Raw genomic sequence first — 13,849 nt, forward strand, 5'->3', positions numbered from 1 at the left:
TAGATCAGAGATTGCAAAAGGAAAAAATTTTCTGAACAGAATTATACCAACAAATGGGTGAATCAAATATATTGGCAGGCTAATGTTACAAACATTACTGATTTGTTATAACACGATTACAGCCCTTTGTACAAGTAATGGGGCATCTTTTTGCACCTTTTGCTCACATAGTTTACTCTTAATGTGTGAACTCACCTACAAAACTGAGGTTTTACCGGTGCTAGGTTGATTGGCCGACTTGATTGCGGGCGCCCCAGATCCCCCATGATGCTTGTATAGTTAACTCGCTTCGTGAGGCAGCCAATCAAAGTGCGTGTCGATTAAGTTATACACCGTATTCTCCATCATTTCCTTTTTCCCGTTGGAAGAAAGAGAATTCTCATAAGTTGTCTTCTATTTCATCAGGTACATGCAGCTTCTCGATGGCAGCCTGTTAACAATTGAGAGATTAGAAATAGAAGGTGGCACTCTCGAGCTCTAGTTATAGTTTAGTATATAGAGATGCTAGTTTGATTTTAAAACTTCAGAACACGAGATAAGAACTCAGGGCCAGTTTCCTATGCCTCGAGTTTGTGCGAAAATCCAAGGATTTTAACAAGTTGGATATCTAAGAAGATCACCTTAATGGTAGCTACATCAGCGGCAGATGGTTTCAAATCCAAGGCAAGACCAAAATGAAGCATTGCTTTCTCGTGCATGTACCGTCTTTTGTAGATCTTACCCATCAAAGCATACACGCTGCTTTCTCGAGGGGCATACTCTTTAAGCTCCTCAAGAACTTGTAAAGCTTCATCGAAACGTTCCAGGCTTACAAGTATGTTAGCTTTCTGATACATAGGAAGTGGGTTCTTCTTATCTGCAAGGATGGCCTTCTCCATCATCATCATGGCATCCTCACTCCTCTAAAACATCATTGAACAATTTCATCAGGTTATTCAAATAAATTTATCTTTCATGAAGCAACCATATTACTCCTGAATGTGAGTCTGTGACAGACAAATGTACGAACCTTCAAAGCATGCAAAGAAGTACCAAGATATGACATTACAACTGAAGAACGAGGATTTATTTGGAAAGCCATTCGGAAGTGATGCTCAGCAAACTCAAACTTCTCTTGTCGAAGATATATCATACCAAGTCCGTACCAGGAGTTATAGTGTCTAGAATCTACTCGTAGTGCACTCTGGTAGCTCTTGATACCATTCTCAAAATCTTCCAAGGCCACATATCTGAGTTAAGATTATGATTTGGCAATAACAAATAAGTAGCTGAAATAACATGACCACCAAAAATCCACAGCTTTAATGAAAATCTCCAGTACTAAGTCGATAAAATGACACAAAGGGCAGAGTGCATACTCATGTCCACAGAGGGTGTGAGCGTAAGCAAATCTTGGATTTAGTTGGACAGCACGCTGGAAATTTTTTAATGCAGTTTCATGATCCTTCTGCAAGCTGTAGCAGTTTCCCATGGCACACCTGCATTTCCACACATGTGAGATAAAAACTATACGAACTTCCTACTGCATGGAAGATAAAATGCAAGTAGTTGGAAAAATTGGACAACAATTAACACCCCGGTCCCCAGCCAAGGGGGGCCAAGTGGCACATCTACCAAAAGCTAGAAAATTTTAGGAAGAAAGGTAGAAAATGTATATGAAAAAACTGGCATATCTACCAAGATTGAGGAGCTAAACGGTCCGTTGATATCAATTCTTGAGCCAGGTAGCTTAGCTTCATGTCTTCCTTTAAATGCTGCAACAAAATCAGGAGAAATTTAGTGAAGGAACCCTGCCCACATTATGCAAGGGAAGAGAAAAGCAGTTATGGAGCTACAAGCAGTAAGCACATAACGCACACACACATATGTCATATTCATACGACTTAAAAGAGCAAATTAGAGGAATAAAATTTCAATTTTTAAGTACATAAAAAAACAATTGAAAAGGAGATAAATGTGCTCTAAATAATACGGCAAAGAAAACAAGATCAGCAAACATAAATTCCCCAGTTTGGGTCCAGTGGCTTCATCAGAGCAGCCACTCAAAAAGGTTTTTATGCCTCTCTCTTTTATTCTCCACCAAAGCCCTTAAAGCTAAAACCTTATGCTAGCAGGTTTGCAGAGACAATTTGTTCAGGATACCAATAAAAAGAACTCACATAAAGAACTGTAGAATAAACATCCATTCCTTCCAAACTGTGAGGTGAAGCATGGCGAGCAAGACTGAAAGCTCGATCAGCTTCTAAGTAATCTACCAATTCAAAATACACTTTTCCAACCTGCAACTCAGACATGCCAAAGTAGCCAGTGAGGGTATATCATCATTAGCCAGAACTCGCAACTCAATTGATTAAACCAATTATTATTACAAATAACAGGTCATGTAATCCAATGGACACCATTGGCCAGTAAGAATATGGAAAATCATACGATAGTATAAGGTTTCATAAGGATGAAAAAGATGACCAATATTATACAAATAGGCCCAAAAGCGAAATGAATCAAGTGCCAGATTATATTTCTGACAGTTATATGCAGAAAAGAAGCAAACTGTTTAAATCCTTGTTCGACAGAAATAATCACCAAGAACTGTCTAGACAGTGGGAAAATAGCACTACAACCATTTGATCTGGAAAGCAGAGATGACCATTTGTGTCTAGAGATCATGAAAGTTGCATACAGTACCTGTGAAAGCACCCAGCCTGTACTGTAATGCTTGTAAGGAAGTTTATGGTAGACATCCAGGGCATCCTGTACAATCAAGAAGCTGTCTTGTGATAATCATTACAGTTGACTGCATACTTCATCAATTAGAGTCCAAAATATTTTTCTGCTATCTTTTCAGTGAACAATTTGCATAAGCTATTTCATCAACAATTAGTATTGAAACCTGGCATCTGAACAGGCATGAAAGTCTATATCCTTCTCCTAATATTCTCAGGAGGCCTAATATTTCTGATGCGCCATTAATTATTTTAGCATCATTTGTGAGACTTCCTCCAACTGATTTGGTTACTCCTTGCTCAAGAGTTCTATTATCACTAGAAGGTGATGAACTGGAGACGGATAATGAGGCATTGGAACGAGAATCATCAAAAGCCTCATTTTGAATACCTAAAATAATAGTCGTAGATAAATAAGATGCCCATCATTACCGAACAAGAATATACAATTGTAAGTAATAGCACTTCACAATCAATGTTAAGTATATGCTATTGGTAGAAAACTGACACACAAGCATACCTAAAAACACGAGTGGGTCCTTAATGAATATTTTCATACGTCATAGCCATTAACTCTTATCAAGTTCCATGGCATGCTAGCTTCTTTATTATTTTGTGGAGTATTAGACTGGAGATGAACAATAGAAATTTAGGGAGCTTGAGAGTTGGGCGAGCAGACCTGGGAGGTGGCCAGGCTTGATGCCTCTTGATGAACTTTGGCCACTAGGCCTTTTTATAATTACGAGCTAGGTCTTGTTCTTGTTGATTGGAGTTCTTTTTTTGTCATTACGCTGGAACTTCTTATGTTCAAACTTGTTTTTCATACGTTCTTGTATATTCTTTCATGTCTCTCAATAAAAGTGTCATTGGATTGAGTTCTTCTTGTAGTTAGTGTTAAGACACCTTTTTGACTGGGGACTTGTTTTTTGTTTGCCCTTGTATACATTCATTTTTTTCAATAAAAATTCAGCTTCTTACCGAGGGAAAAAGCACATTACTCTTCTCGTGGAGTGGAGGCACAATGTTAAATTTGACTCATACATTGGGCATTCTTAAAAAAAAATTAGTAAATGCCAAAATTATTAAATAGATGAATAAAAACCAATATCCTTAGATATCAAAGATTTGGAGCACATAAGTATACAGATAAGATAATATCATTTCCATGAACTCTGTAAGGGAACACTAAATTCTGAGCCATGCAGCAAAACTAATTTTGACAAGATGAGTATTTTCTAGTACTAGCTACCTGCTATCATCTACTCATATCAATCAAAAGTCAAAAAGTGTTCAAAATATTTACTATTCATTCACAATACCCATGACCATTACTATTTGATTTATATTTAATATTTCATATAGAATAAAAAGAAATTAGAAAGAGTTGCTAGAAAATAGTTTAAATCACAAAATTGACTCTAACCTAACACAATTCAAGAATACTTCTACATTGCACTGGGTTAGGCAATCCAAAGTTAAGCACCCCACAAGTGTCATCATTCTCTATCCCAAAAGGCCAAAATAACAGCCAGAGATTTGCTAAATCAAAATAAAGTATGAGTACATGAGGAAACTGTAATCTAATAGCTAAAACAAGTTAAATTTGTGGGAATTTAGTTTCATCAAATAAACCCCGAAAACAAAATTAGTTCACTACAAGATAACGGAATGATTTCAGTATTCAAATTACTGTCCAATAGGTGAGTACAAAACAATCTGACAAATGATTGTGCATATTTGAACAAACAGCAGATGAGAGTTGGACAAAAAGATTTGTACCTTCGTCAATATTCTCATTTGCAAAGGACTGTCCTTTGCGACCTGCCATAGAACGAAATGTAATAGAATTCAACTTGGAACCACCAAGATATTTGGTAGAGTTGATAGCTCCATTATTAGCAGCTCCTGCGGCACTTGCGTTTGTGTTGGCCCCTGCTTCTCCAGCAAGTCTGCTACTTCTTCGAGGGCCAGAATCAGAGAATAACCTCCCTGAAATCTGAAGACAGGAAAAAAACCATGGATATGATTCAAATTCAATATATACACAGCAGAGAGGGAGAGACATTCTGCAGCAAATTTTCTATAACAATTTTTACCTTACGTAATTTCCCTTCATCTACAAATTTTCTTCGAGGGGCTTGTATGATAGAGTTAACAGTTGACCTTGAACTATCTGTACCAAGCGAGTTCAGATTAGATCCATTCTGCTGTGTATTTCTGCATAAGGGTGGAGGAGCAATAGCAGATAACTGCAAGTTCTAAACAAAGAAGGAATTAGTCACATGCCGTGATGTAAAGGAGGTGAGCACAGATAATGAGAAAAAGGTGAGTTTGAATACTGCCAGGCTCACCTATATGCCAATATTCATCCTATGACACCAAATGATAAATATGCAAGGGAGAAAAGATAAACTGGAGATTAATATAGAAACAGAAATTACCCACAATATACCATCTCACAAATATGCCAATATTCATATTTCATCCTATGACACCAAACAAGACACTAAAGGAAAAACCAACACTACATAGTATATTATTACATCAAAATAATAAAGAAACCTACATTTAAACATTAGGTAAGAGGATGACGGAAAGGAACGGAAACAGGGAAACAAAAAACTGCCACCTCAACAAGCCATAGATTCATTAATGCATTGTTCAAATAGACCTCGGCAAACAATCACCATCAACATCCAAGGCACAAATTACAATAATAGCTTACATGATCTACAATCATTCTTACATACCTGTGCAGATACAGGTGAAGGAGTGTTATAAAATGATATATTTGAACCGCCATTTGCAATTTGACTTGTAGGTCCTCCCAAGTTAACTGCCCCATGATAATTTGTAGGAATATCTCTTAAATTATTGCTTTGTGCTTGTTTTGATTGCCTTGTCCGGGCATCATCTGGATTATTATTCCTAGCAGAAGCTGAGTTCAGATCATCACTTAACGTCTGCAAGTTTTCGGATCTATTATGCAGACACTGCTTCTGTATGCAAAGAACAGCCGCTTCACCAAAAACTGAAGATGCATCTTCAGCAGCACCTAAGATAGTTAACAGCAAAAGAATTGACTTATCCTCAGCTCAAATATTTGTTTCCAGCAAAAGGAAAATAAACCTTAGTCAACAAACAAATGGTCATCAGTTAGTAAAAGGAAAAGAAAATAGCTTAATAACATACAATGTACCTCATAGAAAAATTATACGCACAACTAAAGTATCATGAAAGGCAATTATACATATCTAATCTACTCAAACTTGAAACAAATCAGTATAATCTGAGAGATCATTTCCTACAACTTGGAGATTTGTATATACCTAATACGCAAAGCTCCTCGTAAGCACACCACATCAAAGGATCTAGAGATAATGCCTGCTGAAAATGTTGAATAGCACTTCTCCTTCTGTCAGTGTACCTATAACGAGAAAATCCAGCACATAATAGTTATGAAGGGAAATTGAAGCATAACATCATTAGAAAAAAGATAATCTGGTTAGCTAGCAAAGTAGTTCCTACACAAGAAGAAGAAGAAGAAGAAGAAGAAGAAAAAAAAAAAAAAAAACATTAATGACGGCCAACATATGCCATCTCTATGTCTAAATATGTCTCGAGCGAAGGGAAATCAATGCATGAAAGCTCACAATAAAACAAAGATAAAAATATATTAGCAACCTGTAAATAAGCCCAAGAAGGTAATGACCTGCTGCACCATTTGGAATCTGCCAAAAAAAAATGAAAAGAAAAAGAAGTAAAAAAAAGAGTAAAAAAAAAAGACACACACACACAATAGATACAGACATTATTTTCTTGACAACAAAAATAAAATATCATAAAAAATATAGTTGAGCATCCGATCCCACACAATTCATGTTACAAAAGACCATAATAACAGTAATGAATTTTACTCTCTAAGAGGAGAAAGAAGGTAAGAAAAAGAAATTACAGTAAATATTCATTCTTCAATACCTCAGCACCAGGCTCGTTGGGTGGACATAATGCAGCCTCTGCCTCATGAAGAAGATCCATCTGAAAGCATGATATTGCAAACAAGTAGCGGGATTGAGCCATTTGCGTTCCTTCATATCAGTTTGGAGAGAAAAAAGGGAAAAGTTCATGGATGAGAAATACTTGGATAATGATAAAAGTTCAAAAGAGAAGTCATTAAAGCTTGAAAGGGTAATAATTACAGTTATAAAAACCTTAATTCGTAAAAAGGATCAAACAGAACTGAACATTAATCCTGCTTACCTTTTAATATATGGTATGCAGCATAAGCCTGATTGTTTTGCAAAAAACAGCCAGCTAGTAACTGCATATTTGTCTGTGAAAATAAAACGAGAAATCATACAAATGTTGAAAGGAAGTATTTCAGTTCTTAAATAACAAGGAAGAAGAAGAAGAAGAAATAAAGCAAAAAAATACCAAGAGATAATAATCAAAATCAAAACAGGAGAGAGAGAGAGAGAGCAAAGATTATCTTTGATTATTCACATACATAAACTAAAGACTCTATAATTACCCTCGGGGGTTCGTCGAGACATTTAAGTCGCCCCATTAAACCCGTTTTCCACTTTTCTTTCAATATCCGATTCTTTTCCAACAAGATTCAACCAGAGTTCCAGTGATTTACTATCAGCTACAATTCAAAATGTTCATTGTAAAAGCCCATCTTCCTAAGTTTTGATCTTAAAAAAAAAAAAACTGGTAAGCGAAAAAACAACAGATTTCCATATATCGACGCTGCGAATATCAACACAAAATACATTTTGGGGGAAAAATGAGGTGGAAGCTGTAAGTAAAACCAAACCACACAAAAATCAAACATATGAGACGCACAACATATCCAATTTGCACAAGCAGCGTAAACATCCCACTTTAGTCTAAAACGGAATGCACAAAAAACTCAAAAACAAAATGGGTAAAGACGGAAAGACCTACCCCCCAACCCCAGCCAGATTTCGAGAATCCACCCCATAATTTCCCGAATTAGAAAATTCTAGCGTTTCTAAGCAAGGGAAGAGCTAAACACGAGAGTGAATTAGTGAAATTTTGAAGAAGAAAAAAAAAAAAGAGATGTAGAACCTCAGATGGGAACTCGGAGCAGAGTCTTTCACACATGAAAATGGCATTCCGGTACATGAAATGGCGAAGACTGTGATGAACACAGTCTGCAAGTATGGTTTCCATTGGCGCTTCGATTCAGTGAGAGAGAAGCAGAAGAAAAATAATAATAATAATAAGAAGAAGAAGAAGAAGAAGAAGAAGAGGGGTTTCTGGCTTTTGAGCCTTTTGTGGGGGCTCCTCAGGTTCAAATCGGAATGGCACGTGTTACCTCATATTTCAAAAAATAGGGGTCACGTGACCAAGGGCTATGAATTTGATAGTGTAGATTCGGTGGGCTGGAGTGGAGCCCGTATGCTCTGGTCCAGTTCATTCTTCAACGTTCACTTCCCCTTGGAAAATGATAAATAATTCTCATTATGTTTTTTTTTCTTTTAAATTAAACGTCTCTCTGCCTCAATATAATTTTTTATATATATATTGTTAAGTTTGGTGTAGTTGGCAATATTTATTCAAGCGATTCACTTGTTAGGAGAATTATCTCTATATTGGTGGTTTTCAAAATAGGATGTGTCTATGCACAATTCTTTCCTTATCGATAGTTTCTTTTACTATTCCTTTCTATCGATATTCTTTCTTTTTTGGCACGTGTTTACTATGGAAGGTAGGGTTAATTTTTGTTGTGATTTTAAAGGACTTTTAGTCCATTTAGAGTTTTTAGTCGTTCTATTATATTTATAAAAGCAATCGTGTGCTACCGAACTGTGACTTCTTCCGCTGTGTGCAAGAAGGAGAGTGCATCATATTTCGTGGAAATATACTTCATTCTTCCAACTAATAGTGTATGGTGATACAACTGAGAAGAGATTCTCAAAGCTTGGGTGACTAAGCTGATCAAGCAAAGGGGACTTTGCTCTAAGAAGGAAACATACTATTTAAGTGAGAAGGAATCTCACAACTCGGGAAACTTGAGTTCCACATTGAAGAAATCTATATCTTAGGGAGAACCTAAGACATTCTTTACTGATATTGCACTTAGAGGAAACCTGAATTACAGTGAGAAAAAGTCTCACACTTAGGGGAAGCCTAGGAGTTTAATTGAGTGATAAAGTTGTTCAGGAATCAATGTAATTGTGTAATCATTACAGACAAGTAATACATTGTAATTGTTTATCAATGATATTGACGAAGTTATTTTTTTTGGGCACACTGCTCCTCAAACGTAGGTGATTTATAGTGAATTGGGTTACCAAATTTCTGTGTCGATTTCGATTTATTGTTTTATATTTTCTAGTAATTGTTGTATGGAATGTTGTAATATTGTAGGTAACATAGTTGACTCAAGTAGACAACTCCTTTCTTAATTTCATATATATTATGATATTGGGTGAGTTTATTACATTTTAGGAGAATTATTAGATTATTTTAGATAAAGTTTCTAATTTCTCTTACAATTTAAAAAAATACTATTTTGATATTATGTGTGTTGGATGTGTTATGTAAAGTTTAAAAAGAAAATTTAATTATAAAAGTTTGATGATACAATTTTAATTTATGAATAAGAGATATGAAAAAAAATATATATCGGAGCTACACATGAATATTAAGAAAATCACGATAATCTCTCCTAAATTTATTTGATGATTTGATTGTAATCTTAATATTAAACTTCAAATAAAACCATAAAATTTTTCTATATTTTATTTATTTTCATTTGGATGATTTGATTATTCTCTTAATTTTAAACTTTAATTTAAACGAAAACATTATATTTTTTCTATTTTTGTATAAAAGATTACATTCAAACAAGATGATTTGATTATATTTTTAATTTTACCTTTTTCAAATTTTAATTTAAACTAAAATATTATTATTATTTATGTATGCATAAACTCTTAAAAACTTCTTCTTATTATTATTGTTATTATGGGTAGATTTGCATCTTCCTCTTGTTTTTAAACTTATTTTAATTTTATGAATTATTTCAAAATTATACAAAGATGAATTGGTGTGTACTTATAACAAATTCAAAAAGAGAAAAAAAGAACAAAAGCATGTTTAAAATATTAAAAATTATTATAAACCTATAAATTCATTGATATGCATTTACAAAAATTAAAATGTGAAAAAAAAATATAAAAACAATCACGGTCTTATTTGTCACTTTGACGGCCTCTAAATTGCTTGTTTGAGAAATTTCTTGAACCTAAAAAAATATGGTCTTTTATCCACCTTTTTTAATATATGAAGATTTGCGTGTATAGAAAAAACTACAAAAGCATATAAAAAAAGTTACATTAAATAACCCTATTTTCTAACAAAATTGAAAAGCGAAAAAATTTTGACAAAGAGGACATATGTAAAAAAACAGAGAGAGAGGGGTGATACTTTATAAAAGAGATACTTGAAACATAGAAATTAAACTTCTTAAAGAAGAAGAAAAAGAAATATTGGAAAAGAAGTTGCTATTAACAATTTTTTTATAAAAAAAAAATACCTAAAAAACAAAAAGGGAAAGAAAGAAAGAGAGGAAATGTCACATCCCTTCCCAGGATACTGTTTTAACTTGAGAAGAGATGTGAAGACAGCAGAATGTCAACCCTCTTATAACACCTATTGTCCAACCTCATATCTATAGCCTGTTTTCTCGCATCTGTTTAACCTGATAAACAGTTTGTATACTAATATCTTATCTCTGCATCCTCAGTTATAGCCTTGTAGGCATTCAAAACTCAATAGCAATAAGCAACAGTCATAACTTATATACATACTTCGAACAGAGTTCTCATTTTAACACTTCCACGTATATGTACAGACTTCTACCCTTTCCCACTATATGTACAACACTTCTAGTGCCTGACAAAGACATAATATCAACCTAATCAAACTTCTGATCCATCAAGGATCTATAGACTTGTGGCATACTGACAACTGTAAGCTAGGCTCCAAAAAATCAACCGCTACCTAGAAAGAGAAAACAATTTGGAAAGTGAGTTAAATTGCCCAGTGAGTGACTAACTTTTATAACTTATTTACATAAACATAAGCATTATGAATTAAATCAGGAAACAACCTATAAATATAAATGTTTTCATAAACTCGGGGTTAAAAAATCAGACTTAGCTTAGGTACATAACCTTACACACTAAATCATAACACTATCATACTGAAAACCCTGAAGACATATCATATCTTTGGCTATTTCATAAACATTCAGCTTATTTTGCTTCGCAATTTATTTAAACAACTTACTTGACTTTGTACTTTTATCCTATAACTGAGATAGAGCCCTTTTGTCCTTACTTTTGTTGTTTATTGCCTAAGCTGATGTAGAGTAGGCTCAATACGATCAGTGTCAATAATGGTCATACGTGCACGTAGATATGGTCTTACTACCTATATCCGCTCAAAATATAGGATTCCATAAACCTTATCACACCTTCGGTTCCAAAGACCTTCTGATAACCTATAGGATTCCGCATACCTTACCATACATTCGATGCCAAAGATCCTTGATAATATATAAGAGTTGTGTACCTTACCATACATTCAGTACCAGAGTTCAACTGATAGTTTATTAGATTCAATTTTGTGTACCTTACCATACCTTTAATACCAGAGTTCAGTCGATAGTTTATTAGATTTGATTTTGTGTACCTTACCATACCTTCGGTACCAGAGATCAGTTATTAAGATTTTGGGTACCTTACCATACCTATGATACCATAAATCCTGGAATAGGGTGATCACCTTAAATATCAAATCTAGCATTTGGAAGCTTTCTATTACTTAATCTATCTAGTCATTCATAATACAGTGCAACATATTGGGCATAGCAATTAACTTCCTTTAGAAGAAAACATACTTATACTTAACTTGGAATCATTATAGCATTTAGCTTAATAAGATATAATCATGCTTATACTATCTTGAAATTATTAGAGCATCTAGCTTAATAAGTTACAATCATGCTTAGGAACATTGAAGTACATAGCATTTACTAGGAAACCTTAATTTGGGGTGGACCATGCATCATGTTGTATCATCAATCTCAATAGATGTATCAACATTGGGCATTATCTGCATACCTCCATAACCATACTTCTGCAACATATCTCCTATTTCATCTTCATAAAAATCATCTTCATCTGTTCGTCGTGGAGATGTTAAAACAATTGACCAACCCGAGTTTGCGTAATCTTTTACATAGAAGACTTGTATTGCTTGAAAGGCTAAAATAAATGGGTCTGATTTATGTCCAATACGATTGAGGTTCATAATAGTAAACCCAAACTCATATGTTTTGACTCAATTTCTATTCTCAACCCAATTACATTTGAATAAAATAAAAGATAATCCATGATAGTAAAACTCCCATATTTCTTGTATTACACCATAAAAGGTCATATCTGACATGATAGGGCTTTTGTCCTTAGCACTGGAGACTTGCATTGTGGTAATCGTTATACTAACTCCACTACTTTGAACCCTCCTAATGTCATTGCGTTTCTTTGTGTGATAGTAGTAACCATTAACCATGTAACCACAATATTTTGCCAAATTGAACAAGGTCCATTAGCTATCTATCTTAAAGAAGGCGATATGGAATTTTTGGGAACTTCGAAAGCCAGTGCAACCTATGATATATTTTATAATAGTTTCGTAGTTAACATTTAATTATACATCAAATACTAGGGCTCTAGAGATTACCCATGTGGACAACCACTGACTAAATGTGCGATTATGCTCTTCTTGAAGCCACTTTCTACTTTTACCTTTACCAAAATTGAGCTTAGACAAAATATCCATATGTTACATATTATAAATGACAAAGTTAGTAGATCATTGAATAATCAACTAATCTAAAATGAGAATAAGATGGATCTACATACTCGACATAAGGAAGCACATCATTTACATTTTGAATGACATAAAGATGAACTCGATCCAACTCATCCTTGCTCGATCTGATAAAAGAAGCAGCTGACAATGCTTTATCAATGTTTGAGCTCACTTTCCTTACCGAGGAGTTTAGCCCAATAAAATTAACTCCAGATATAAATTCAGAACAAAACTCTATAGTCTCCTCGACAATATAATTTTCTTCAACACATCCTTTTGGTCAATTTCTATTTAGTACATAAGTTTTCAACACTTTCATGTATCGTTTGAAAGGATACGTCCACTTTAAATAAATAGGTCCACAAAACTCAGCTTCTCTTACGATGCACTATAAGTTGTACAATTATTGTGAAGAATGATTGTGGAAAATACTTCTTTAAGAGGCATAGAGTGGCAACTACATCCTCTTGCATACCCTTTAACTGGATGAATCGATCACCTTGCAATATATAGCATTAAAGAAGAAACGTAGGCGAGTAATTACAAGTCTTACATGTTTGGATAAAATATCACAAATGGCTACATTCTTTTCAATGTGCACCACGTCTAAACAATGTTGAACGTTAAGATACTTCCAGTATTCTAACTAAAAAAGAATAGATTTTTTCTTCCAATAAGTTGAAAGGCGATCTCCACTGTTCTTTCCCTTGATAGTTTTCATACCAAATGAATATTGATACTTACTTATTTCTGCTAGAATTTCTTCCTCACTCGATGGTTTTGGAGCAAATTCTAATTCTCGTATGGCATTAAAAGCTTTCTTTTGTTTCATATATGGATGATGATGTGGTAGAAACTTGTGATGCCCAAGATATGATATCTTTTTCCCTTTTAGTAAATAAGTTGGTGAAGTTTTCTCTCCACAAATTGGACATGCATGATATCCTTTAACCATACAACCACACAAGTTACCATACCCAAGAAAATCATTCATGGTCCATAATAAAATTGCTTTAAGCGTGAAACGTTGTTCTTCATATGCATCGTAACATTTCACCCCATCTTTCCAATGATTTTTCAAATCATCTACTAATGGAGCTAAATAAACATCTATGACATTTTCCGGTTGTTTAGGACCAGATATTAGTGCAATCAACATAAAAATTTTTCGTTTCGTGCACAACCATGGAGGTAGATTGTACGTCACTAAC

At 34.3% G+C, this 13,849-nt stretch overlaps 1 protein-coding gene across 2 annotated transcripts; it reads right to left on the reverse strand.

Annotated features, from left to right (window-relative positions):
- Nucleotides 1-41: 41 nt before the first annotated feature.
- Nucleotides 42-8,035, reverse strand: LOC120071826 (cell division cycle protein 27 homolog B). Of its 2 annotated transcripts, none has more exons than XM_039024213.1 (16): nt 7,818-8,035; nt 6,984-7,056; nt 6,702-6,811; nt 6,408-6,454; nt 6,053-6,150; nt 5,474-5,778; nt 4,820-4,972; nt 4,503-4,719; nt 2,891-3,114; nt 2,686-2,751; nt 2,160-2,279; nt 1,678-1,754; nt 1,359-1,478; nt 1,010-1,229; nt 621-902; nt 42-430 (listed from the first exon to the last, which is right to left on the reverse strand). In XM_039024213.1, the coding sequence occupies exons 1-16, from the start codon at nt 7,920-7,922 to the stop codon at nt 380-382; spliced, it is 2,268 nt and encodes a 755-aa protein (XP_038880141.1). In that variant the 5' UTR covers nt 7,923-8,035; the 3' UTR covers nt 42-379. The 2 variants fall into 2 exon arrangements, with proteins under 2 accessions (XP_038880141.1, XP_038880140.1); XM_039024212.1 differs by having other exon boundaries at nt 4,820-4,981.
- Between the last annotated feature and the right edge of the window lie 5,814 nt (nt 8,036-13,849).

Source organism: Benincasa hispida, chromosome 2 (genome assembly GCF_009727055.1).
Source record: "Benincasa hispida cultivar B227 chromosome 2, ASM972705v1, whole genome shotgun sequence".
NCBI lineage: Eukaryota > Viridiplantae > Streptophyta > Magnoliopsida > Cucurbitales > Cucurbitaceae > Benincasa > Benincasa hispida.